This window comes from Podarcis filfolensis (genome assembly GCF_964270895.1).
Source record: "Podarcis filfolensis genome assembly, chromosome: 16".
In the NCBI taxonomy this organism is placed as follows: Eukaryota; Metazoa; Chordata; class Lepidosauria; order Squamata; family Lacertidae; genus Podarcis; species Podarcis filfolensis.
In genome coordinates, this window is record NC_139620.1 from 11,876,125 (window position 1) to 11,901,896 (window position 25,772).

Below are 25,772 nucleotides of genomic sequence, written 5' to 3' on the forward strand. Positions count from 1 at the left end.
TTAGAGGGTGTTCACAGGCTTTTTTCAATGGTGTTCCCGATACAGTATACACATTTTCACTTAAATGTGCACATATCCCCCCACAGAAATAGGAAGTTGCCCGTACTTTTTCATGCAGCACGTAGTTAAACTCGCTTGCATAGGAGGCAGAGAAGGCCACCAACCTAGATGGCTTTAAAAGAGGATTACAGTGGTACCTTGGGTTACATACGCTTCAGGTTACAGACTCCGCTAACCCAGAAATAGTACCTTGGGTTAAGAACTTTGCTTCAGGATGAGAATAGAAATCGTGCTCTGGCAGTGCGGTGGCAACAGGAGGCCCCATTAGCTAAAGTGGTGCTTCAGGTTAAGAACAGTTTCAGGTTAAGAATGGACCTCCGGAACGAATTAAGTACTTAACCCGAGGTACCACTGTAAATAAATTCATGGAGGAAGAGAGCTATGAAAGGCTACTAGCCACGATGGCTAAGCTCTGCCTCCACAGCTGGAGGAAGTCATGCTTCTGAATACCAGCTGCTAGAAGCCTCAGGAGGGGAAAGGGCTCTTTTGCCTGAATCCTGCTTGCGGGTTCCCCACAGGCATCTGGTGAGAACAGGATGCAGGATGAGATGGGCCACTGACCTGATCCAGCAGGCTCTTAGCTCAGTACTGCCTCCACCAACTGGCAGTGGCCCTGCAGGGGTCCAGGCAAGAGATTCTCTCCCAGCCCTATGCTGCTGGGGATGGAACCCGGGACCTTCTTCATGCAAAGCGACGATGGCTTCAGCTATGATGGGGCTGATGTCAGCATTTGGAGGGCACTGGGTTGGCAAAGGGAATTCATGTAGAGAAGACAGTTGTGATCACTAAGTGGAACCTCCATGAGCAGGGGCAGTATACCTCTAAACAACAGCTGGGCTGTGAAGAAACTAGGAAAGGGGAAATCTTGCTTTTGCGTCCTGATTGTGGGCTTTCCCTAAGCACCCAGGTTGGAAAGAGGTTGGTGGAATAGTTTGGCTTGATCTAGCAGGGCACTTTATGTGTTCTTATTCTCTCCATGTTGCATGTTGGGGGCTTAAGGCCACCTGGAGAGTTCATGGCTGGGGAGAAATTTCCTGATTCGTAGCTCAAGTGTCTTAGCTACTAAATGGGAAGGATCATCGCTCTGTGGCAGAGGGAGGGACACCTCCTGCCTGCAGAAGGTCTCAGGTTCACTCACTGGCCCCTCCGACGAAAAGGATTTCAAGCAGCAGGCGAAGGGAAAGGCCCGTCTCTGCCCAAGACCCTGCCGGTCAGAGAAGGCAATATTAGGGAGGATGGGCAAATGGCCCAGCCTGGGAGAAGGCAGCTTATAATGTTCCAGTGCTCCTGCTTTGCATCCATAATCCCAAATGCTGCCTTGAGCTCCTTAGAGAAAAAGGTGGGATATAAATGCAAAATAAATAATGATCAGCAAAGCACTGCAGTGGGTTGGACTAGACGACCCTTGGGGTTCCCTTCAACTCTACAATTCAGACACACACACACACGCTCCACCAAAGAAGCGAGAGGAGTTGGCTCCCAATATCAAGGAACAAGAGTGGCTTGCAAATCGCACAGCCTCCTCAGAACTTTTGGGGCTGCCCACTTTCCCACGCAGCTTGTCTTCATGATGGTAAAGCAGGGTGGTGTGGGCAAGATACCTTTGGAGGCGGTCCAGGGGTGAGGAGGCAGCAGTGTGTGCTGCCAGAGAGGATTCCCAATGCCCTACTTAGCTCTTTGCCCCTGCATTGGCTCAGCAAACTATGCGGAAGAAACAAACGCGGCTAAATCGGTGTGATGCATTGTCAAGCTTCACCAGGGCAGCGATGGGGAAGCTGTTATAGCCCGATGGCATATTCCCTTCTGGGCAACCTTTGGGAGAGGGAGGGGAGAGGGGCAAAAGTGGGTGGAGCCAAGGATGCAATTTTTTACCTTAGTATAGTACCTAGTATAGTATAGTACCTTAGTATAGTAGGCTAGTTTCTACACCCACACTCAAACACCCCTCTCTCTCCTTCCTCCAGGCCAGCAGAAGGCGCTATCAGAGTTCAAGGACACATCCCAGCCAGGCAAAAACACTCAAGGAGGGTGTGGAGCAGGGCTGGTGAGGGGTGTGGCCTGCTGAGAGTTCTGAGGGCCAGATACAGAGGCCTAGGGGGCCACTTTCAATCCCCTGAGCTTCCCCACCCCAGAACTTTAAACCTGGAACCTTCTCATCTGGTTTGGGGTGGTGGGCAGGGACGGAGGAAAAGGGAGCAGCCCCATACCTGAATCCGATGTAGTGGGCAGCTAAGCCGCCCACTATGACGAGCAAACAGTACCCAAAGATGTATCTGTTCTGGCGACGCTTCCTCTCGAACTCGGGGCCTGAGAATGACTCTGAAGGAGAGTGGTGGAACTGTTGCCAATACCGTACGTCCTCGTTGGGCTCTGATGCGCTCCTGAAGGGAAAAGCAGAAAGTCAGCACAGGGCTGGCACAGAGACCGCTGCACTCTGGTTGGCTGGCTGCTTACAGAACTGGGCAGGTGCAAGATTTTTTGGTGTCCTCTACAGTTGGGGGGCGAGCAGGGGGCAGTAGAGCCTGAAGGAGGAAGTTCTGGCCTTCCAGGTGGGGTTGGCCTCCACATCTCCCATCAGCCCCCAGCCAGCATGGCCAATGGCAAGAGATGATGGGCAGCTGTAGCTCCAAAACACCTGGCAAGCTTGAAGAGCCCTGGCCAGTGGTGGCGCCATGTAATTTTGTTATGTACTGAGTTGAATAGGATCCAAAATGCAGCAGTCTGATTGGTCCTAGAACAATGCAGCAGTATGATTGGTCCGCAGGTGCCACCCAATCCAGCTCCAGGTGGAAGTGAATCTGCAACCTGATTGGCCTACAAGAGAATCCTGGAATTGCCAATCATGTGCGGCCCATTGTGTAAATAATGTATATAAAGGAGATATTTTGGGGGAACTTTCATTCCTCACTACTATAAGCTGAATAAAGAGCATGAAATCCACACTCGACTTCGAGTATATTTCAAGTTGCTTAAGGCAGAGGACAAAGAAGGATGGCGATCAATGGCTACTAGCCAATAGCAGGGTTGCCTCTGAGTGCCATTTGCCAGGGATCACAAGTGAGGAGAGCGTTCAGGTCCTGCTTGTGAGCTTCCCATGTGGTCGGCCCCTGCCAGAACAGGATGCTGAACCAGATGAGCCATTGGTCTGACCTGCCAGATGGGCGGGGTATGAACAATAACATTATCATCCTCATGATTATTATGATTATTACTGCATACCCTCCAACCTTCCTGCGGATGCGTCTTTCTGTACCAAGCTCTCAAAAGAGCCGGCTGACTCGCACAAGAGTACAGCACCTCTGCAAGTGTCGGCTCATCCTCCTCCACGAGCTCAGCGCTGGAGGGAGAAAACATGACATTCCAGGATTCAAACCAGAAGCTGGGACGGCTTCTGCAATTCCAGGATGTCCGGGGGAAATCGGGACACTTCAGGGTACACTGGGAATCGCAAGTGTGATTATATATGGTGACCCGCCCTGAGATCTGTGGATGAAGGGCAGTATAGAAATTTAATAAATGATAATAATAATATTGATTGGGACGCGAGTGGCACTGTGGGTTAAACCACAGAGCCTAGGACTTGCCGATCAGAAGGTCGGCGGTTTGAATCCCCGCAACGGGGTGAGCTCCCGTTGTTCGGTCCCTGCTCCTGCCAACCTAGCAGTTCGAAAGCACGTCAAAGTGCAAGTAGATAAATAGGTACCGCTCCGGCGGGAAGGTAAACGGCGTTTCCGTGCGCTGCTCTGGTTCGCCAGAAGCGGCTTAGTCATGCTGGCCACATGACCCGGAAGCTGTAAGCGAGATGAGCGCCGCAACCCCAGAGTCGGTCACGACTGGACCTAATGGTCAGGGGTCCCTTTACCTTTACCTTAATAATAATATTAAGTGGGGAGAGTTGTTGTTATGCTCAGGTCCTGCTTATCAGGTTCCCATAACAGGCACAAGGAGGTGAGAACAAGATGACGGACTGGATCTTTTACCCTTATGTGTGGTAGTCAGGAGCCATTGGTGTGAAGCTCGCAGGAAGGGAAGCTTTGTTCCCAGAGGTGGGGGGCATCTCTCGTTCCGTACCTTTTCCCAAAGTTGCCCAAATCAAAAGGCTTCCTCCAGGCGCTACTGCTGGTGCTACTGCCATGGCTGCCTGGGGGAGGCCGAGCTTCTTGGGCTGCTTGTGTGCTGTCGTAGCGCCTCCGGCTGCTGGCCTTGCTGAGCACCCGGTAGGCCTCGTTGAGCTTCACAAACTGGCTGTGCAGCTCAGGGTTGCCTGGGTCGCTGTCGGGGTGGAGCTGTGGAGAGGAGAGGAGAGGAGCTCAGCTGGTTAGAGCGCAGTGCTGATAATGCCAAGGTGGCAGGTTCGATCCCCGCATGGGACAGCGGAATATTCCTGCAACGCAGTGGGCTGGACTAGGTGAACCGCAGGGTCCCTTCAAACCTTATGAGAAAAGGCTGGCCTCATACACGCCCCTCCTGCCCCCCCTTATCCCAAAAAGGATTTGCTTCAGCTTCTGCTTCTCTGGCGATTCAGAGGTCATGGTGGAGAGCTGACTTAAAGCACTGAGCCAACCAGCTTAATATTCATTATTATTATTATTATTATTATTATTATTATTATTATTATTATTACTATTAGCATTTATAGCCAACCTTTTTTCTCTCTCCAAGGAGCTCAAGGTGGCATACATGGTTCTCCCGTCCTCATTTAATCCCCACATCATCCCTGCAAGATAGGTCATGTTGAGAGGCAGCGACTGGCCCAAGACCTCCCAGTGAGCTTCACTGGTGAGTGGGAATTTGAGCGCTGGTCTCCCAGGTTCTCTTCCGACACTCTAGCCACTACACCACACTGGCTTGCACAAAGCTTATGCAAAGGTCAGACTGCATCCAGATTTTTATCTGAGCATTTGTTTTCCTTTTTTCACTACAGCGAGCATTCACCCTGCATTTATTTTATTTGATCAAGCAATTTATGCACCACTTAACTGCAACAATCTCTAAGCGGTTTACAGAGAATAAAAATTAAAACTATAAAATCAGACTTCAATTAAAATGCCTGCTGGGAGAAAAGAAAGGTATTCCATAGGCACTGGCAGTTCAGCAGCGAGGCGGCTCGTCTGACCTCAACTGGAAAGGAGGCCTGTAAGATTCTTCCTGATTTGCAAGCAGGGCATTTGCAGGTCTTCCCCTTAACCAGCTGTCCAACCCACACTTTTCAGCACATTTCCCTATCACCTTCTTAACCCCAATGGTGAATTTGTAGCCCTAGGGCAACGGAGCACTTTAATTCACCTTTAATTGTTCAAACCTAAATTTCCCACTGAATCAGAGCAACTGCCAATGGGGTTTTCTGCAGACCAATGTTTGTTCCTGAGCAAGGGGGCAGGTCTTCGCTGCCTGAGGAATATAACATCCACCTGGGAACATCAACCAAGCCTGTTCGCAGTCCCCTGTCAAACAGCTCATCTGCTTTGAAGATCAGGGGACTAGGCAGACTGGAACTAGCAAACCAGCTGGATTCGACTTGCCAGAACTGGCATTCTAAGTCTTGAGAGCATTTGGCACTTCTTCCTGTATGCACTTTCTTGCAAGCGTATCGTTGCTTCAGAAGGACTAGAAACTTGCTGCTTTGAGTTTTTGTGACTGAAAATGGAGATCCTCAGAAACCAGCCTCCAACACTCCTGCAGAATGACAGCATAGGTACAGCTTCCGAGAACCACCTTAGCCTTCCTCTTAGCGGATGTTTTGGCTAACATTTAAACAGTCACTGCATCGCCCTCCCAACGCCCTCCCTGCCTCCTGCAGTCCTAGTCTCACCTGCTCTAGTCTCTTCTCTTTTTGGTACAGCACCTAACACACTGTTGGCTTTGAATAGGAGCACAAGAAGCTGCTTTTTCCTTAATCAGACCAGCGGTTTCATCTAACCAGGGGCCTCTCCGGACATCCTTTCTATTGTGCATTCATGGTTATTTGTGCTCATGGTGGTTCCAGGGCATTAATTTGCACATGACCCCGCTTTCAATACCGCAAAAGTATCGGGCTTGCATTTCGAATCGGCGCACAACCCATAACTCCCCATGAAAACTTGCAGCTTTTTATATCACTGAATGATCTACGGCTGTTGTTTTTAATCCCGCTTTACTTCCACAATAGCACTAGAGTGCCTCCTCCAAACAACAAGAATGCGCTAACACTGGAGAAGCACCACAGAACAAATATTAAAGCAGAACGATGTCTGCATGGTCCAGTATAAATCCTAATGGACTATGCATATTGCAGAGTACACAATAAAATAGATGGCTGGAAGGGTCCAAATACACTCCGGTCAGCCCAGGCTGGCACCCTCCTCTGTAAGCTCCTGCTGTCTGAGCTTGGCTGCCAGGGAGGTGAGGCATTGGACTCAAAATCTCTAATTCCATCTGGCTAAGCTGTAGTTGTCTCCTAGCTGAGCTTTTGCAAAAAGCTGACTACCAGCAAAGGAGAGAAGGTCCTCGCTGGCTTGTTCCAAAAACAATATGTTGGGACAGAGACCCTGGCCTGAGGGTGCTGCTGCCTCTGCACTGGCCGCCCCTGTATTCCCACAAGACCATCCATCACAGAGCCGTGCGCGGTGGGTGGCAACAAAGAGACGTTCCGAGCCAACGTGCCGAGACCAGGAGCTCCTCTGCTTCCCGGACCGGAGGAGAGGCAGGCGAAAAGAGTTCAAGGCTGCAGCCTGATAAGACTCTTCCTGAGGAAGCTCCCAGCAAAGACTGCATTCCAGGCTGTCCTCACAAACTGTTAGCAAGGAAGGCATGAGGTGAAGCTGGGTGGGAATTTGTACTCAAGGGTGTTCATGGGTGGGTGGGGGGGAGAAGGACAGTCTGATCCCATAGCCTGGTCCTGGTAAGAGCCAGGAAACCTTATATGTGTATCTGCACCAGTCCAAGAGGAAGGTCCTTGAGGACTTCCTGTGTAGCTCAGAGCTTTGTGGGCCTGATTGCTGTGTTTTTTCCTAGCCCATGGGCTGAATATGACCATGCAGGTATCTTTATCTAGGCCCCAGGACTCTTCCAGCCTCCATCTCACCTCATCATGCCCTGCTCTGAGCCCTCATTGATTGCTTTTTGCCATGGACGATGGAGAGATGGGAATTTATTGGGTGTAGAATGAATTTGTTTGTTTGTTTATTACATTATTACAGTTGTAATCTCATAATGCCGAAATCTCTGGCTTTCACATAGATGGAACATGGCCTACTGTACAAAGCTCTGTCCGCTCTCCCCTCTGGCCTTGCCCACTGCTGGCATGTGCCCCATTCCCCAGCAGGTGATCCATAAAGAAATGTGTCCGTGGGGCTTAAAAATCCCACCACCTCTGGTCTGTAGTTGTTACCCACCCTGGGATTTATGTGAGGCGCAGGAGGACTTGGCCTCAAATATCTAGATAAAAGATGGCCACCTCCTTCCCTACAGACCATCTTGTGTGTAGTGAGGGGGAGGGTCTTGGTAATTCCACTATACTCTGAAACTCAGGGTGGGGGGCCATTCGTGCGGCAACCCCTAAGTTGTGGAACTCTCTCCCCACAGAGGTGGGTCAGACACCTTCGTCAGATAGCTTTTATAATATGCTGAAGACCCTTGTGAGAGAGATATTTTCAGGACCCACCCTGTTCCTGTTCCTGTGACTGTCATTTGTTTTAAACTGTATTTAATACTGAATTTTAAAAAATTGGGACCTTAGGGTGAAGGGCAGGTAAGAAACCAAAATAATGAGGATCTTTAATAATGCTATCTTTCAGTGGGTTGTATCCGACTAAGTTCTTTTCAGAAGTCGGTGAACCTAAGTGAGTCATGTCTATTAACTTCAGTGGGTCTACTATGAGTAGGACTTGCATTGGATACAAATGAGAGCCAGTGTGGTGTAGTGGTTAAGAGTGGTAGTGTCGTAACCTGGTGAACCGGGTTCGCTTCCCTGCTCCTCCACATACAGCTGCTGGGTGACCTTGGGCTAGTCACACTTCTTTGAATTCTCTCAGCCCCACTCACCTCACAGAGTGTTTGTTGTGGGGGAGGAAGGGAAAGGAGAATGTTAGCCACTTTGAGACTCCTTAAAGGGAGTGAAAGGCGGGATATCAAATCCAAACTCCTCCTCCTCCTCTTTTTTCCTTTCTAACTATAAATGCACAAACACAACAGCACTCTCTCTTTCTGCCTCTCATACACAGATACACTTGCCCATCTTCAGCCTCACTTTTTAAGGAGCTCAAGGCAGTATAAATGGTTCACTTTCCCATTTTTATCTTCACAAGAACTCCCTGAGGTAGGCTAGTCTGAGAGAGCAAAGGGCTGAGGGGAGATATGTATTTTTTTGAACCAGTACCTCTTCAGTCCTAGACTTGCCACTCTAACCACTACACCACCCGGCCTCTCCTAATGTACTTTCCCTGCTAAACGAGGGCATACTCTACAAGCACCTAAAAGGCCCCCGGGGAACAAAAGTGGGGCGCCGAGCACCAAGGAAAAACCACCAGGGCGAAGTTGCCGGCAAGAGAATCTCACACTCGCCGCGCCATTCAGCTTGTCATCTTGACACGCTCCTCTGATTTAGCGTCGAACACAAGCAATTAAAACAGCCCTGCAGTTAAAACCATGGAGGCAAGAAGGGGGTGGGTGGGATTTTGGCTGGTGGAGAAAGAAATGAGGGGAATTTAGAATGGGGCACTTGTTCTCCCTGGAGGTAATCCTTCGGGTGAAATGAGTTCCCACAGACAACTCAAACGCGGGCTTGGCGGCGGGTGGGAAGGGGGAGAGAGGCCTGGAAATAACAGGGACCTCTCTCCTCATCCGACTGCAAATCGTGTCAAGTTTGTAGAAAACAAAGCGGCCTTCCTCCTCTTCCTCCTTCCAGGAGCTGGTTGAAGTATTTCAGCGCTCCCATTCAACTCTTAAACGCCTGTTAACTACCATGAAGCCACACGACAAATCTCTTTTGCTGTCTCCGCCACAAAATCTTAAACTTTCAGGTTGGTTCAGGCTGCTTCCTGGCAACCAGTTAATTGACCAGTTCATCCTAATTTGTTTGAATAAAGTTTGAAAGGAGGTCAGAGACCATTCTGGCTTGATTTCATGGAGGTTGAATTGCATTGTTGTGTCAAGCAATTGTTATTCCCCGCTACACACACAGACACCTTGCAGTGAATTTACCTCTCACTTTCCTTATCATAAATAACAGGCTTTTTGTGGGAGGGGGGTGAGAGAGGTTTGCTCACTTTAATTGTGCAACCTGAATTTGAACACAGCACCTCTAGACGTCTTTTTTTTAAATTGCGCATTCATGATGTTTTGGGATCACGGTGATATTGAGGCAGTTATATGTGACCCTCTTTGCTGCTTCATTCCCCATTGGTGCAAGTCTTATAATTTCCTGCCAAACTCTTGTTAACATTTCGCACCAGAAGCGTTCAGAGAGTTCCGTGTCTTTCTTGTGCTACAGAGCAGGAGTGCCCCTCCAGACACAATAAGGGTGGTAACGTTGAACGAACATCACAAAATAACTAATAAATCAGAACAATGTATTGGCGTTCCCGTATGAATCTGCCACTGATGCGCTATTATTGAACCAATAAATATACTTGGAGGGGGGGACCCAGCAGTCTGGAGGAGGCCCCTTGTAGCATTTTCTCAAAGGACGATGATTCCTAATCAAGTAATTCAGCTCCTGAAAAGCATATTCCTTTACTGTTCTTTTTAAAAAAAATCTGTTTATTTCATCAACACTTGGTGGCTGCAAAAAGCCTCTCACTCACTTTGGTTCCAAAACACATGGCACTCGCCCTCGTCAGCTGAAGGCAAATACAGCCTCCCGGGACTGTAATATGTTTCATGACCACAGAAGAGCAAACATCCCTTATTGCCTCTCCCCCGTCTTCCGGCCCCCCACCCCCGGCTGGCTCCCCACAATGCAAAGCTGGTATCACTCAGCGGAGGCCAGAGCAGTGGACAACAAAGATGTTCTGGAGCGATAAGGGGGTTGTGTCAGTTGGAGGCTGCGTGCAGATTTTCCCCTTACATGGGGAAGTGGCGGGGTGGGTGGGAGGAAGCCCAGCATAACATCCTGCTCCTTTCAGGCCCTTTAGCCGGCATTAGGGACAGGGCAAATCTGTCAACTTCAGTTTCTCCTTTTTCCCATTCTTAAATCCAGTTCTCCGCATGTACACGTCAGCATGCAAACTTACAAAAATTCATCAAGATTTTAGTGCGACGTTTTCTTCCAACACACAACGCAACTTTGCCTAATACGCACATTTTTGCAAGCAATTTTCCCCAATATAACGTGGGGCTTTTTGTACATTATTTTCAGCAACAAATGCATTTTACGCATTCCTTACCATAGCATGTTTGTGCACATCACTTTTGGCTGCAGAAATACATTGCAAAATTCAGAGAAGTAGGGGTCTCGACGGATGGCTGTGTTTTGGTTCGTGAATTGTTTGGGGAACTGTGAACTTGGTAGGTTCGTCTGGACTGTGAAATGAACCAAATTTCTCCCCCTCCCCGCCCCCGTTCCCTAGCCATGATGCCCGGCAGTTAAATAGATGTTCAGAATGTTAAAGAGTTACGGATAGCCTGCTGGTCCCTCACCCAGCCCCGCCATCAATCCTCCCCAGCTAAAAAGGAAGCGCAAAGCTCAATGTCCTTGCAAAAGAAAAACGCTTGCTATGCTGGGCAAACCAATAAATCCTCCCTAATGGTTAATTAAGAGATTTGACGCAGGAAAACAAGCAAGCTGCAGGGGGAGGCAATTGTTTTAAAGCAGCAGGTCAAATGCACACAGGCAGACCTTATTCTCCACTGGTTTAAAATACCAGGGTAGGAAGAGAGGGACAGAGTGCGATGGGGCAGGAATGTGCCAAGCGAAGGAAGATTCCCAGCTGTGACCTGCCTTTTCTGGAAGAGCCTGGCTGGGACAAGGCTGTGGGTTCCCAAAATGTGTCCCCACTCCCAGCACCTCCAGCCTTTTGAACCCCTGTGCAAGCCCTTTGTCTGCCAAGCCGCCATTGGGCAGCTGCTTTGGGTTAAGGTCCCTCCAAACTGGTACGGTTTTGTGTGGGTAGGTGCATTCTGCAACACGCCACTGATAGCGTAACAGTGCATTAGTAGTGGATTGATAGAGGGCTGCCTGCAGATCATTCTGCTTTATGAGTAGTTCGTAGAATCCTAGAGTTGGAAGGGATCCCAAGCGGCATCCAGCCCAACCCCTGCAATGTAGGAATTACAGGTAAAAAATCCCTGACAGATGGCCAACCAATTTCTCTTCAAAAACCTCTTACGAAGGAGAACCCACCACCTTCCCACATAGTCCATTCCACTGCTGAACAGTTCTTACTGTAAGAAAGTGATTCCTATATTTAGTCAGAATCTCCTTTCTCATAATAGGAATCCAGTGGTTTGGGTTGTACCTTCTGGAGCAGCAGAAAACAAGCTTGCTCCACCTTCCATGGGACAGCCCTTTAGATAGTTAAAGATGGCTCTCATATCAAGCATTCTGCAATGCTTGATAATAATAATATTATATTATTATTTATTGTAGGAAGCTGAATGTGCATAGATTAAATGCACGCATGTTGCAAGTTACAAGTAGTAGTTGTAGTTGTAGTAGGAGTAGGAGTAGTAACAACAACAACAATAAATGTGTGCAAAAATACATTAGGGAACATTTGCAACAATATACGTATTAGGGGAAACTGCATATGGGGGGGAAATGTGTACATTAGAAGAAATGCATACTGAAACACTGGTGAATTTTCATGAGGATTAAAAAACAAATGTATGTATGTATATTTGCAAACAGATGTGGAAATGTGAAAAATTGAAATTAAGAGTGGAAAAATAAGAAACTGAAAGTGAGCGGCTTGTTGATCCTTCCCTGCAACCAAGGATGGCTGATTTTGTCCTCATGTGCACTTGGGACGCTCCTCTTTGGCCCCAGGCACAGGTCTCCTCTCTATTTACCTTGCAAGAGGTAGCTTTTGGGAATGGCGCTAGACAGTAAACACTGGCCACTGGGCTGCTGCTTACAGGAAGAACTGCATGAAGTGAGGTGGGGGAGAGGGGATGTGCGTACAGCAGGGCTGACTTTACCTCCTTCAGCCAAAAGGGGTGGTGAGCTACCAACTAGGCCTGGGGTGGTGGTGGTTGTTCTCTTCTGATGCCCAGGCATTGCCAAATCCCTCCTGCCCAATTAAGAGCTTCGGTCTTGAGAAACCCTCCTTCGTTTCCACTGTAACCCAAGCCAAGCAAACATTGCCATTTCTACCTCAGCGGTCTGCTAGCGAACTTGAAGGTATGCAAGACCCATCTCTCCGCTCGACCTCTGCCAGACAGATTACGTTAACACTCTGCAAGGCTGGGGTGGTGGAGGAGACATTTATATTGCATAGATGGGGCAAGGATGGGGAGGGGGAAGATGGTAACCAATCGCAGGCAGGCGGATTCTAAAGCCTTAGAGGCATCTTGCCCCTTTGCACCGAGCCAGCTCCAAAACTTTTGCAAGAGTGCCTGGAACGCCCCCGAATTGTACAACGTTTGGTCTGCCTTGATCCTTTCCCCCAGTATGATCTCCCCTCTCTCCTGCAGGCCTGGCTCACTCTCCTCTAGCATGAGAGGGCTGCATGAGGGTGGAAGGGAGAAGGTGGAAGTGGAGCTGGCGAAAGGGACAGAATGTGCCCCTAGCGGACCACCTCATGTTAAAAATCTACTTGGGTGGGGGGATGAGGCAAGGCACAGACGAAAGAAAAGAAAGGGAAAGAGCCCCAGTTAAAGATTGATGGGAAGTGCTACTAGCTATGTGGGGCCTTTTGACATTGCCACCGCCGTTCCAGTTTTAATTCCCGCCCGGGTTAGAGAAACAAGCAAACGTGCTCCACATTGGCCCAGACTAGAGGCCCTTCTGCCCAGCCAAAAGAGATAAAAAGATTCCCAATGCTAAGATTCCTGGGCAGCCCTCCAAGGCAGCGGAGGCCAGAGGCGGGTGAAGGAGGGAGCCAGCCAAAGCGGCCACAACTGGGAGTGACAGTTTCGCCACGGAACAAGGGCAGGGGTTCCCCAGAAGGGATTCTGGAAGAGGGAGATTGTACAGCGGAGCAGCAGGGGGACTTTCACGTGCATGGCTTAAATCAGCCTTGCATTTGACAACTTGCCCCTGGTAGCCACAGGCGACTGGAAATCCCACACAGGCGAGTGACTGAGCTGACAGAGAAGGGATGGATCCGTTCCATCAGTGGAGGGAGGTTTGCTTGTTATGCTTTTACAGGAGGGGAAAACAGATCATGAAGTGGCACGGTCCACTTCTGCCATCTCAGGACTCTGCTGCCTTATGCTGCGTGTGTAAAATCAGGTCTTGGTAAGAGAATGCGGGAAGATATGTGAAGTTACAGTGGTACCTTGGGTTACAGACGCTTCAGGTTACAGAGTCTGCTAACCCAGAAATAGTACCTCGGGTTAAGAACTTTGCTTCAGGATGAGAACAGAAATCGCGCGGCGGAAGTGGGAGGCCCCATTAGCTAAAGTGGTACTCAGGTTAAGAACGGACCTCCAGAACGAATAAAGTTCTTAACCCGAGGTACCACTGTATTTGTCCAACATGTTTCCTCTGCATGGCAGCAGCTTTCGAAGAGTCTCCAACACAGCAGACTCCTTTCTGTCACCTGCCATCTCAGGGGTGGGGAACCCTTTTCAATTGGGGGCCCACACTCCCTTCTGGACAGCTGTCTGAGGGCCACATGCCAGAGGCAAAAGTGAGTGGACCATCAAAGGTATATTCTACCTTTGTACTGTAAGCTACTTTTTCCACACACACTCTCTATTTTTTTTAATGCATTTGTACGTGATATACCACCCTCTGCACAAGTCACAGGGCAGTTTATAACTGAAGCATGCAGATAAAAATCTGAAAGAATAATGCGACCCTTTAAAAACACAAACAACAACAAATCAAGGAAAGCCAGTTAATCTGTCCTCCACTTAGGGGGGCCACTAGCCATCGGAAGATGGCTAACAATAACATCTCTCCGACCCACACGAGGTAATTTGGAGGCTATGATGGGGGTAATTAGCCTCCTTAACCCCCCCCCCAGGATTGTGGGGGGGACGGCCCTTGCCTGCTGTGCCCTATACCACCCCCGAATTTGTGGGGGTGGGGGCACTAGGCACAAAGCCCTCCTGTGGGATTCCGGCACTCCTGGACGCCGTCCCTGATTCGCGCCGCTAGTTGCAAGCATCTTCAAAAGAAACAATTTGGACGAGATAAATTGCACATGCTTCAAGGAAAAAGGGGAGTAAAGACTGCTGACAGAAGAGATCTCTGATAACAAGACAAGAATAAAATATGAGAAGATACGTCAAGATACGGTATGACTGAGGGGGGAGGGGGGAAAAACCTGCCTTTCTTTTTCTTATGTGATTTAACAAGAATCCCCTCCCCTAATGAGTCAGAAACTAAGGACTTAAGCTGTGGATTTAAGGCTGTGTGGAGATAAACTTTCGAACCAAAGCAATGTTTCAAGATGAAGCTGGAAAGCTAAGAGTTTTGGATTGACGCAGTTAAAAATGCCGTCGCCATTTTGGGAGGCATTGTTGGAGCTCTTGGGTCTGGGAGGAGAAAGAGAGAAATAGAGTTGTTTACATATCGTGGATCAACTTCTCGGTGGGACTTAAGAGCGACAAATGCCAAATTTATGATGGAAAGAGTGATGTTATCTACGAAGGAGATATATGGAAACCATCTGGATTTAGTGGAGGAACGGGAAATCCACACAGGATTATTATTTTGCTTATCGGCTTAAGGAGACTAACAGAAGAGATCGTAAAGGAAAAATAGAAATTATATGAACAAGATATGATGTGGAAACACCAATATAAGACTGGATAGAATTATGAATTTTGTTTGGACTGATTGGGACTGATTTGGACATTAACGCAGTAATAAGAAGATGATCTGAATCCCCCTTTGGATCTTGAAGTATGGGTTCCCCCAACAAAATTTAAAAATTTGGCTTTGTAATTTGGAATTTATGTGATGTGATTTAATTTGATGTGATTGGCCAGTTAATAAAAATTATTAAAAAAAAATATCTGTCCTCCACTTAGACAAGAAAGCCATTATCAGAGTTCAAGTTACACATTCCAGCCAGGGAAAATCACTCAGGGTGCAAAGCAGGGCCAGCGAAGGATTGCGGCCAGCAGAGGGTTCCAAGGGCCATACAAAGAGGCCCAAAAGGCCGCATTCATCCGGGCAAAAACGTTAGTCACAATCAGTGGTGTTTCCACTGAGCTGCAGTTCAGTTTCTGTCAAATGCTCACTGTCTGTAACTATGTAACTCTTTAAGTAACATACATTCATTTCAATGTAAAGGAAGCATCAAAATAATGTAAAAAAAACAACAACTCATCAATTGTGCAGTGTTTGCGGACTTAGAAGCAACGATGATGTGGAAAAATGCTGATCAAATTCATAGAATCATAGAATCATAGAGTTGGAAGAGACCACAAGGGCCATCGAGTCCAACCCCCTGCCAAGCAGGAAACACCATCAGAGCACTCCTGACATATGGTTGTCAAGCCTCTGCTTAAAGACCTCCAAAGAAGGAGACTCCACCACACTCCTTGGCAGCAAATTCCACTGTCGAACAGCTCTTACTGTCAGGAAGTTCTTCCTAATGTTTAGGTGGAATATTCTTTCTTGTAGTTTGGATCCATTACTCCGTGTCCGCTTCTCTGGAGCAGCAGAAAACAACCTTTCTCCCTCCTCTATGTGACATCCTTTTATATATTTGAACATGGCTATCATATCACCCCTTAACCTCCTCTTCTCCAGGCTAAACATGCCCAGCTCCCTTAGCCGTTCCTCATAAGGCATCGTTTCCAGGCCTTTGACCATTTTGGTTGCCCTCCTCTGGACACGTTCCAGTTTGTCAGTGTCCTTCTTGAACTGTGGTGCCCAGAACTGGACACAGTACTCCAGGTGAGGTCTGACCAGAGCAGAATACATTCATTTGACTGGTTTTCATTCCCAGCCACAAACAAACATGAAAACTCCTGCAATTCCCACTTCCTTTTCCATTGGAACTCTCTGGTATTATTATTTATTATTATCTGGTATTACTATTTATTTGTTGCATTTATACCCCAACTTTTTCTCCAAGGGGCTCAAGGCAGAGTATATGTTTCTCTTCCTCCTCCTCCTCCCCCTTGAATCCCCACAGCAAACCTGTGAGGTGGGTTAGGCTGAGAGGTAGTGACAGGTCCAAGTTCACCCAGTGAGCTTCAGGGACGAGTGGGGATTTGAACCCTGGTCTCTCAGGTCTTAGTCCATCCCTGTTTGAGGATTTAATGCCTGTTTTTATAAAATGGGGACAAAATGTGCAAGAGGAGGACAGGCCACAGGCTCGGCCAACAAATAAAGCAGTTTTCCCCCCACCCCACCTTACACCTCTGAATAAATTGCCTCCACTTCTGATTTGTCACACCCTCCACCCCAATCATCCAGACGGCAGTTGGGTCGAATGTTCTCTTCCTCACTGGTGCAAGGGCTTGGTCTCAAATTAGCTCCTCACTCTCCCATCCCTGATGCAGCTACTAACTGGGGACATTGAGCCCAACCAGAAGCAAAGGGCAAACAGTCCAAGTACCACTTGGAAGCGATCAGTTAAATAGCCGGGGTGGGGAGGGAACAGATGCAAAGCTGCTTTCTGAGCGGTGGGGGGGAAAGGATGGCGGCAGGTCTGGAAGATGTCACTTTTTGCAGGGGCAGAGGGACAAAAAACAGCTGCGCGCAGATGGCGAGAGAGGCTATAAAACACTTGGCACAGGGCTACCTCTGCTGAAAGTGATATAGTGGGTTGTTGTTGTTTTGTAATGGCTAAAGAATAAAAACAAAACGGGACACACAGCAAGAGCTGCTACTGCACAGCTGGGAATCCCACCCCACACAAATTCCACGCAGAGGGAGCCCAGATTTGCAGCTCTGAAATTCTAGCAGTCAAAAGCACAAGTGACCTGCTTGCACAATGTAATCCATTTTGCAACTGCCGGGGGCCCCTCCAGACTGCTAGGGTTTAGGGGTGGGCATACTCTGCAACATGGCACCGATGCAATAACAGCGGTGGGCTTATATCGGACTGTCCAAACATCGTTCCTTTGTGTTAGTGGATCGGTGATACTTTCTCAACTTTACAGAGTTCTTGTGGCATTCTTACTCTATAGTACAACAAAAGCAGAGCAGAAAGTAATAAATCCCGGAATATTTGTGACATAAAAAGTTATAGGATTTCAGAAAGAAGTCATGGGACATTCATTGGTTAGAAATGAAGCAGTCTGTCTGTCCCAAGACATTTGCAGGAAAAAACAGTGCTGAAAGCGGAATTCTGCATAACCACCCTGATACCATTGTGAGAACTAATAATGCACAATAAAAGGGACATCTACTATAACTCACTATAATAATCTCAATAATAAAAAAGGGACATCTGAAGGGGCCTTGGATGTTTTCAAATTTCCTAATGTTTGGGGCTGGAAGGCAAAGGACGGGAGATCTGGCCCACAGCAGTGAAAGATGTGGGAGAATTATGTGGTCTATAGAAGCTTATTTCCAGTCCCACTTTTGCTACTCTAAAAAGCCCTGGGAAAAGGCATGGCTTCCAAAAAACATCCTTTGCAGTCGTAAAGCCTAGAAACTATTTTCTTTTTCTTTTTCTTTTTCTTTAGAACTAAGGCGGAGATTTTCAGGATTCCACACAATTAAATCCAACGTTTGCATACTGTGCGACTGTGCACATTTGAAGTGCACAATACCTGGAAACTTGCGTAAGGTTTCTGCGAAGACAGACGGTAGTACTGCCTTAACGAGCTTAGGTCTGAGCAGAGCAGGTTTAAACACATTTTGCCCCAGAAATCCAGCAGTCTTGACATTCGGGGGGGGGGGGGGGGCTAATTGCTGGAGACGCAACTGTCCCGAGTTCATCCACGCTGGAAGTTAAAAGCACCAAGCAGAGGGATTACTAACTGCTCTGTGGAAGATTTTGCAACCACATCAAAAGGGTCTGAACGCCTCCTCTGGCACTGAGGGGGGCCTGCTTCCTCCTTAGTGGCGCCTGGCCAAGCCGAGAGAAAGAGCCACTGCAGCCACTCTAACCGTGGGCCCCTCCAGACTGGTGTGCTATTGAGGGTGTGTTCTGCAGCATATTTTTGACACAAAACTTGAGCATTAGTGGCAGATTTACTCTTGTTTCATGATGCTTCCCTGATGTTCCCATGTGTCAGCAGCGGGTGTCAACTCACACGGCATCTGTGAAGTTAACACTTTGTTCGAAGAATGAAGAAAGCTCAGGAGGCCAGGCCTAGTGAGCACAGCAACTCGTCCTGTTAGATCTTGTCCCACTGAGGCAGTTGAGGAGACTGAAGGTCCCCACGTTCCCACAGTTCTCTAAGTCTCCTCCTTTTCTGAGTCCTCCTTCCCAAGCAATCTGAGACTTTGCTGCCTTGCTTGCCTTTGCTCTGCCCTCTTCATACCTCTTCTGGTTCTGGGAGACCAGGGGGAAGGGGAGGTGGTCACAGCCGGAGAGGCAGACCCTCTGACTTCATCTCTGCTTCTTGGCCCCTCTGCTTCTGCCTCTGATTCTGGGCTGCTCTCTGCCACAGACTCTCCCTCCTCATTAAACCCTGCTACCTCTACAGCTTCCAACACCTCCTCCTCCCAGTCTGCTCCCTTCTCCCTCTGACCACCCATCCTCATCCCACCACCAATCTCCTGGCTCTGAGTCTTCTTCCCTTGGGGGTTCCCCAGCTGGTGCCTCCCACCACTCCTCTGCATGCATCGTCATCCAGTAACGACACATTACTGCCGTCTAGAAGGGCTGTAGCACCACAAAAGCGGGACAAAAAAGGAACCAGAACATTTGTGTATAAAAAGTTTCAGCAGGACGTTACAGAATATGCACTGATTGGGAATGAAGCAGTGTAACCAGCCCAAAGCCTTTGCAGGTACAAACCATGGAAAGTGGGATCACGTGTGACAGCCATAATAGCATCGTGAGCACAAATTGTCACAAATGCACAACGAAACAGACATCTGGAAAGGCCCTGCCTCACAGCAGGAGGTGCAAATAGGTTCTCCAGCTTGCAAATGTGTCCATGGGCTCCAGAAAGGGTGGGTTACCCTACGATGCTTCCTGCAAGGCCAACTAACCACGCACACTGGAAGTGCACCAGAGGGAAGGGGCTATTGCTGAGTGGTAGGGCATCAGCGATGCCATGCAGAAGGTCCCAGGTTCAATCCTGAGCATCTCCAAATAGGGTTGAGAGACACTCCCTGTCTGAAAACCTGGGAGAGCCGCTGCCAGTCAGCGCAGACAATACTGAACTCAATGGACCTATGAGGTGACTCAGTATAAGGCAGCCTCCTACCTTATACTACCAGGGATGATCTGCCAGCATGATGCTACAGTGCAAGAATCATTTTGGCTTGACACATTCAAAAGCAGAGTCAGTCACTGCAAATATGCCCGCTCTTTGTAGTATGGTGAGTGCCGTTTGAGGTCTACCACCTTAAGTGGCTCCCTTGGCTATCTATATGGTAGAGACAGCTCTGGGGTACCTTTGGGCTGAAAGCACAGGAGACTCTTTGATTTTAAAAAGCCAGGTTGTCTCTTTCTAAAGCAGAAGAGGAATTCACAGGAGCACCCTCCTGCGAAAACAAACACTGCGCTGGTTTTCCTTCGGGAAGTGGATCCAGGGCTCTTTCAGCTCAACACTGCCCTCTTCAGGGAAGAAGGGAGAGGAGAAGATCCAGGACACACCTGACTGTACGCAAAGGATGTTTTCGATAGGTTTAGAGGTGTCTTTAATGACAGCCATGGGTGTAAGAAAATTTTGATTCAGTTCACATTCAAAGGCAAACCTACCAAATCTGCATTCAAAATAATGGGCAAAGCAAAACACAGCCCTCCTCCGAAATTTGTGCTTTTTTGAATTTGGCAATGCAGCTCATCGGCAAAGTAATGCATACAAAAAAAATTGCACAGAGTGGCTAAAGTGTGCGTTAAATACAAACATTAGTAAAAATAGCATGTAAAAAAAGGCATCATATTAGAGGAAATTGGTTTGCAAAAATATATGGATTAGGCAAAAGTGCATATAAAAATACGTACGTGCTGATGCATTTTTATGCAAACTGATGTGGAAATGTGGGGGACAGAATTTAAGACGGGGGAAATGAGAAACTGAAAGTGACAGATCCATCCCAAGTTCAGCACACACAAAGCTTACTTGCCCTTCTCCCATCCAACGTAATCCACAGTGGTCACTTCCCAACCAACACCCTGTTTCATCCTATTTTTTCCACACAAAGTTTGTGGGAAGGTTAAATGATGTCGGCTATTTACTGTGCATATGCTTCCAGGAAGGGTTACCCCACACCTTCCGGGACATCTTCCCATCCACTTCTGACGGACTGACTGTTGTCTATGCTGGCTGAGGGTGACGAGAGCTGGAGTCCAAGAACATCTGGGTGGCCAAAGGTTCTGCATCTCTGGCCTAGCAGGTAGCCTCTCATAGCATCCTAATGGAGAGGTTCAGCCACCCTTGTGTACATAACATACGATGAAAGCACATGGCTTCCCCCAAAGAACCCTGGGATCTGTAGGTTGTTAAGGGTGCTGGGAACTGTAGCTCTGTGGGGGTGAGCTTTAGTTCCCAGGATTCTTTGGAGGGCAGGGGATGTGCTTTAAATGTAGGATGTGTATGCTCACCAAGTTGGCTTCAGGGGGTGCTGTTTCCTCCTGCAAATGTATATCCCTCTGTCCCTCCCACCCATTTTATAACACACCTTCTTTGACTTGCTGAAGAAGGCCTGCTTGATCTCCTCCAGGGTGGCATCCTGCTTGATCCCCAGCAGGTCATAGTAGCTGCTGTTCCTGGCTGGCGACCTACGGGGAGGAGGAATTGGTTATGCTGACGTCATCGCCCATGTCTCCTCCCCGCCCACAAATCTCTCAATGTTGACACTTGGTTATTTATCACATTCATGTACTTCCTTTCCTCCAAGCTCAAGGCAGCATGCATAGATCTCCTCCTCCCCGTTTTATCCTCACAACAACCCTGTGAGGTAGGTTGGGCTGAGAGACAGTGACTGCCGAGTGGGGACTTGGATCCTAGTCTCCCAGGTCTTAGTCCCACAGCTACACCACATTGGCTCTGACATGCGCCACCAAGCACTAGTGTGGCCATTTTAAGTAAGTCTTTACCATTCCTAGAAAGAAAGTTGGGAGAAGACTGGAGCATCTGCATATCTCTCATTGGAAACAGAATGTATGATCTATTGCTGTATCAGAAAAAAAATAACAAAGAGATTACATGCATCAAATGATATGAATGATGCAAACGATTTTGTTGACATATGGCATCCTTTTATCAAACACTTTCCTGATAATCCTGAAGAATGGCAACTACCAAAATCACAGAATGGATTTTGGCAAACTTAACCAGATTGATGAGTTCGGGGTGGGGGTGGGATTATGGTTTTGTATTCTTTCCTTTCTTTTTTTGTCATTGTTATGTATTGGAAATAAATAAAACAATATTTTAATAAAAGAAAGAAAGTTATGAGGCTAAATGTGCTGGTACCTTTAAAGTGATTCTGTGAAATGAAAGGGAATGTGGCTACCTTGGATACTTTTTCTGGTACCTAGGAATACTGCTTGTTGCTGATGGACAGCAACATCATCGGTGTATGTGTGAGAGAGAACGAGAGAGAGAGAGAGAGAGAGAGAGAGAGAGAGAGAGAGAGAGAGAGAGACGCTATTGTGTTGTGTCAGTGGCGCTCTCTTAAAATTTGAAATCTGGTCCAAAAAGGTTGACAACTCCTGGTCCACACATGCTCACACTCCCTTTCCTGCCCTCCATCAAAGCAAGCAAAAGGCATTTTCAGAGTTCAAGGGCACATTTCACCCCAGGCAAGAAACACTCAAGAAAGTTGCTAGGTTTGGGGGTGGCTCGGAAAGGGGTGGCGGTGGCCTAGGGCAGGTTTCATCAACCTTGGCCCTCCAGATGTTTTTGGCCTACAACTCCCATGATCCCTAGCTAGCAGGACCAGTGGTCAGGGATGATGGGAATTGTAGTCTCAAAACATCTGGAGGGCCGAGGTTGAGGAAGCAGAGAGTCCTGGGGGCCAGAGAGGCTTTGAGGGGTGTGTTTGACTTCCAAGCATGAGGTTCCTGGTCTACACAGAATAGCAACAGCTCTCCAGTGTTACAGAGAGGAGTTTTTCTTCTACCTGGAGATGGGAGGATTGAACCTGAGAGACTTCTGCATGCAGAGCAGACACTCTCCCACTGAGCTGTGGTTTTTGCTAAACAACAACACCGGATGTTAGTCTAGAGGATGCTCAGTAAAGCAAACTGGCTGAGGGTGGCACTGGGAGCTGACATACAGGGCTCTTTCCCTCCTTCTCCCGGGTACACAAAATTCAAGAATCATTGTGAAGAGTTCTTGGTAAACGATATGCAAGAAATAAGTCTCCCCCCTCCACACACACACATGCATACAGAGAGAGAGGAAATAAAAGAACAGGCGGTTCATTACAAACTCAAGAGGACAAGACTGAAAAGAATATGCATAACATCCACCAGCTGTGTATATAATATCCTCCGTAATCCACCAACCAAAATACTCTGTTATCAGTAAGGACCAGAATGGGGGCAGCTTGCCAATGGAAAGGGATGCAATTCTCCCACTTCCTTTCTCCTGTGATTCCTTTTTTTGTTTTGGGAATAAATCTTGATAATTCAACCAGAGTAAATAGTTAAAGGAAAGGAGAGAGAGAATTAAACAGGTGCAGGCCTGCAAAATGGGTGGGCTGTTACGCTTCGTGGCTTCTTGCCACTGGAGACAAAGGAAGAACAAGGGAGATTTCATACACTGGGCAAATGCAATGGGGTGATCCCCTGAGTGCAGCGTGGGGGAGCCTGTGGGCACCTTCATCTGAATTCAGAGTACTCCAGAGATCAGTAGAAGGGACTGGAAGCACAGAAGATATATTTGGGGTGGGCAAGAGCTGCCTTGTATCAGTTCTGCCCTGCCCTGCTCAGTTCTGTGTCCTCACTGGCAGTAGTTCTCCAGGATTTCAGACAGAGGACATTTCCAGCCCCACAGAGAGATGGCAGGGATCGAACCCGGGACCTTCTGCATACAAAGCAGTTGCTCTGCCACTGAGCTACGGCCCTTCCCCTCTCTTACCAGCCTTATGGTATTTATCCCAGGTACAGGCACTCCAGAGGCCTTATTCCACCTGCCTGGTATTGCAACACCCCTAAGCCCTTTTCTGTGACTGACAGGGGCTCTGAGGACTGAGAACACACACAAGTGTTGGATAGCACACCAGGCTTAAGTCCCAGCCTAAGGCCACGAGGTCCTGGGTTCATGTCCCCAACATCCTGTCATGACCCTGGGACTGGTTCCCCTTTTTTCAGGTGAGGAGACTGAGGACTCTATGGAGCCAGAAGGGGAAATGGAAGAGAAACGTCTTTGGCAGAAGCCAAGAGACACTAGATTCAGACTTAGGCTGCATAGACACTACACATTTAAATCACACAGCTTCCCGCCAAAGAATCCTGGGAACTGCATCTTGTTAAGGGTGCTGGGAATTGTAGTTCTGGGAGGGGGTGAACTATGGTTGCTAGGATTCTTTGTGGGAGGAAGTTATGTGCTTTCAGTGTATGGTGGGCACACTATTGCCAATGCATCACCAGAAGTCTGCTCTCATAGTGCTTGTCGCAAGCTTTGTTTAAGGCCCTGCATTGTAATACATCCCAAATGAGCCAGCAGGAGAGCACTCACCGGCTGCAGAACACGGTAGAAAACACCCGGTGCCTGGCACTTTGGCACAGCCAGCAGCAACGGCACATGGAAAAGGGAACGGCTAAAGTCATATTCAGACCTGCCGAAGAGCGCCACACCCTGGTCCTGGGAAGATGCCGACCTAGGAAAGAGAGAGAAAGGGAAGGCCTCTGGGATTTGAACAGTTGATGGATGGTGTGTCTGTGTGGTGCTTTAAGGTCTTAAAAGCATTTCACAGGCATAGATTGACTCAGTAATCCGTACAACGGCCTTGTAAGCTAGGCCAGCATTATGAACATCCCCCATGCTGCACTTGGGAGAGTGAAACCAAAATTTTAAAGTGGCTCAGGTAAGGTGACCTCGAGAGCCTTGCTGCCAAGCCAAGATTGCTTTATTTAAAAGATGTGCATCAGGAAGCACTGGGCAAGTCCCCTGAAAGGATTTTTCCTTGAGATGGCAGGTTTGAAAACAAGTTGATCCTCTCAAGCTGTCCCATTCAGTCCTGAAACATCTAGAGGGCACCATGTCACCAACTGGAACCTGTCTGGTGAATGTCTTGTGTACTTTGTACTGGGGACCCCAATGGGGGAACAATTCTTTAAAAACTTGGAAACAGCATAAGGGCTGTTGTGCTAGGATTGTCCAGGCCCTTGATCTTGCCATGCTGGGTTTGTGAGGGTCTTCCAAGTCAGGATAGGCAGGGATAGACTGGTCAACGACTGATTTGAGTCTCACCCACCCCAACTGGAAGAACCAGCAGGCTAGGAGCCTCTGGTCATATTTCCACGATCTGCTGAACTCTGGCCAGGAACTCACAGGTGCTTGTGCTCTGCTTGGCTCCTTTCAGTTGTGGCAGGCCTTCCCTCTCTCATACAGCTGCACTGGTTTCCAGTTCATTTCCAAGGCCAATCTAAGGTGCTCCTATTAGCATTTAAAGCCCTTGAAAACCTTAGGCCCCAGCTATCTGAAAGGTCACCACCCTTGGAAGTTCAGTGGGGATGGGGAGAAGGCCTTCTCTGTGGCAGCCCCTAAGCTGTGGAATTCCCGCCCCACAGAGGTGCGTCCTGCACCTTTCTTTGTATAGCTTTTATTGTATCCTGAAGACACAGCGCTTTACCCTGGCCTTTGACCCTATATATATATATATATATATATATATATATATATGGTGTCAAAGGCCAAGGCCAGGGTATAGCGATGTGTCTTCAGATATGTGTGTGTGTGTTGACCCACTTACCCTATTCTTGGGATTGTAATTTGACTTGAACTATTTTTAATACTGTATTTTTTAAACTGCTGCAACCCAGCATGGGAACTTACACTAAAGCACAGGTAAGAAAACATGTAAGTAAATTATTATGATTGCATTATCCGTCAGCTGCTTCAGATGTCTATTTATGCCTGGACTTTCTCTGACCCATAAGATTGGATCATGCTTATAAATATTGTTTTCCTGTTTTTTATGGTGCACCTTTATTGTTGTTGTTATTTATTAGACTTGTTACCTGGAGATCTCCGAGTACTTAAGAATACATTTAAAACATCAATGCATTATACCATAAAAACAGAACAAGACAACCCCATAACAGCCATAGGAAGCATTGGGAGACAACATCATTGCAGTTCATCTTAGGACACACTTGTATTATTTTTATGCTGTATTTTTTGTATACCACTTAGAGAATTTTAATTATTAAGTAGTTTAGGGCTGCTTTTAAATTAACTAAAACACACATATCAGATGCTGCCGTTGAGTAGGAAAGTGGACTAGATGATCCCCAGATTTCACCCACCCAGAAAATGCTATTGATTGTTCATTTCTGCACAGTGCTGGCACAAGACTCCAT

General features: G+C 47.8%; 1 protein-coding gene across 2 annotated transcripts in view; it reads right to left on the reverse strand.

Annotated features, from left to right (window-relative positions):
- DNAJC4 (DnaJ heat shock protein family (Hsp40) member C4) overlaps positions 1–25,772 on the reverse strand; it is a 42,967-nt gene that overhangs the window by 6,318 nt on the left and 10,877 nt on the right. For both annotated transcript variants that reach the window (XM_083591710.1, XM_083591711.1), the window contains exons 2-5: positions 23,926–24,067; positions 20,918–21,017; positions 4,132–4,346; positions 2,268–2,441 (exon numbers count right to left, since the gene is read on the reverse strand). In XM_083591710.1, the coding sequence (XP_083447836.1) occupies positions 2,268–2,441; positions 4,132–4,346; positions 20,918–21,017; positions 23,926–24,067 (631 nt within the window). The remainder of the gene's footprint in view (positions 1–2,267; positions 2,442–4,131; positions 4,347–20,917; positions 21,018–23,925; positions 24,068–25,772) is intronic.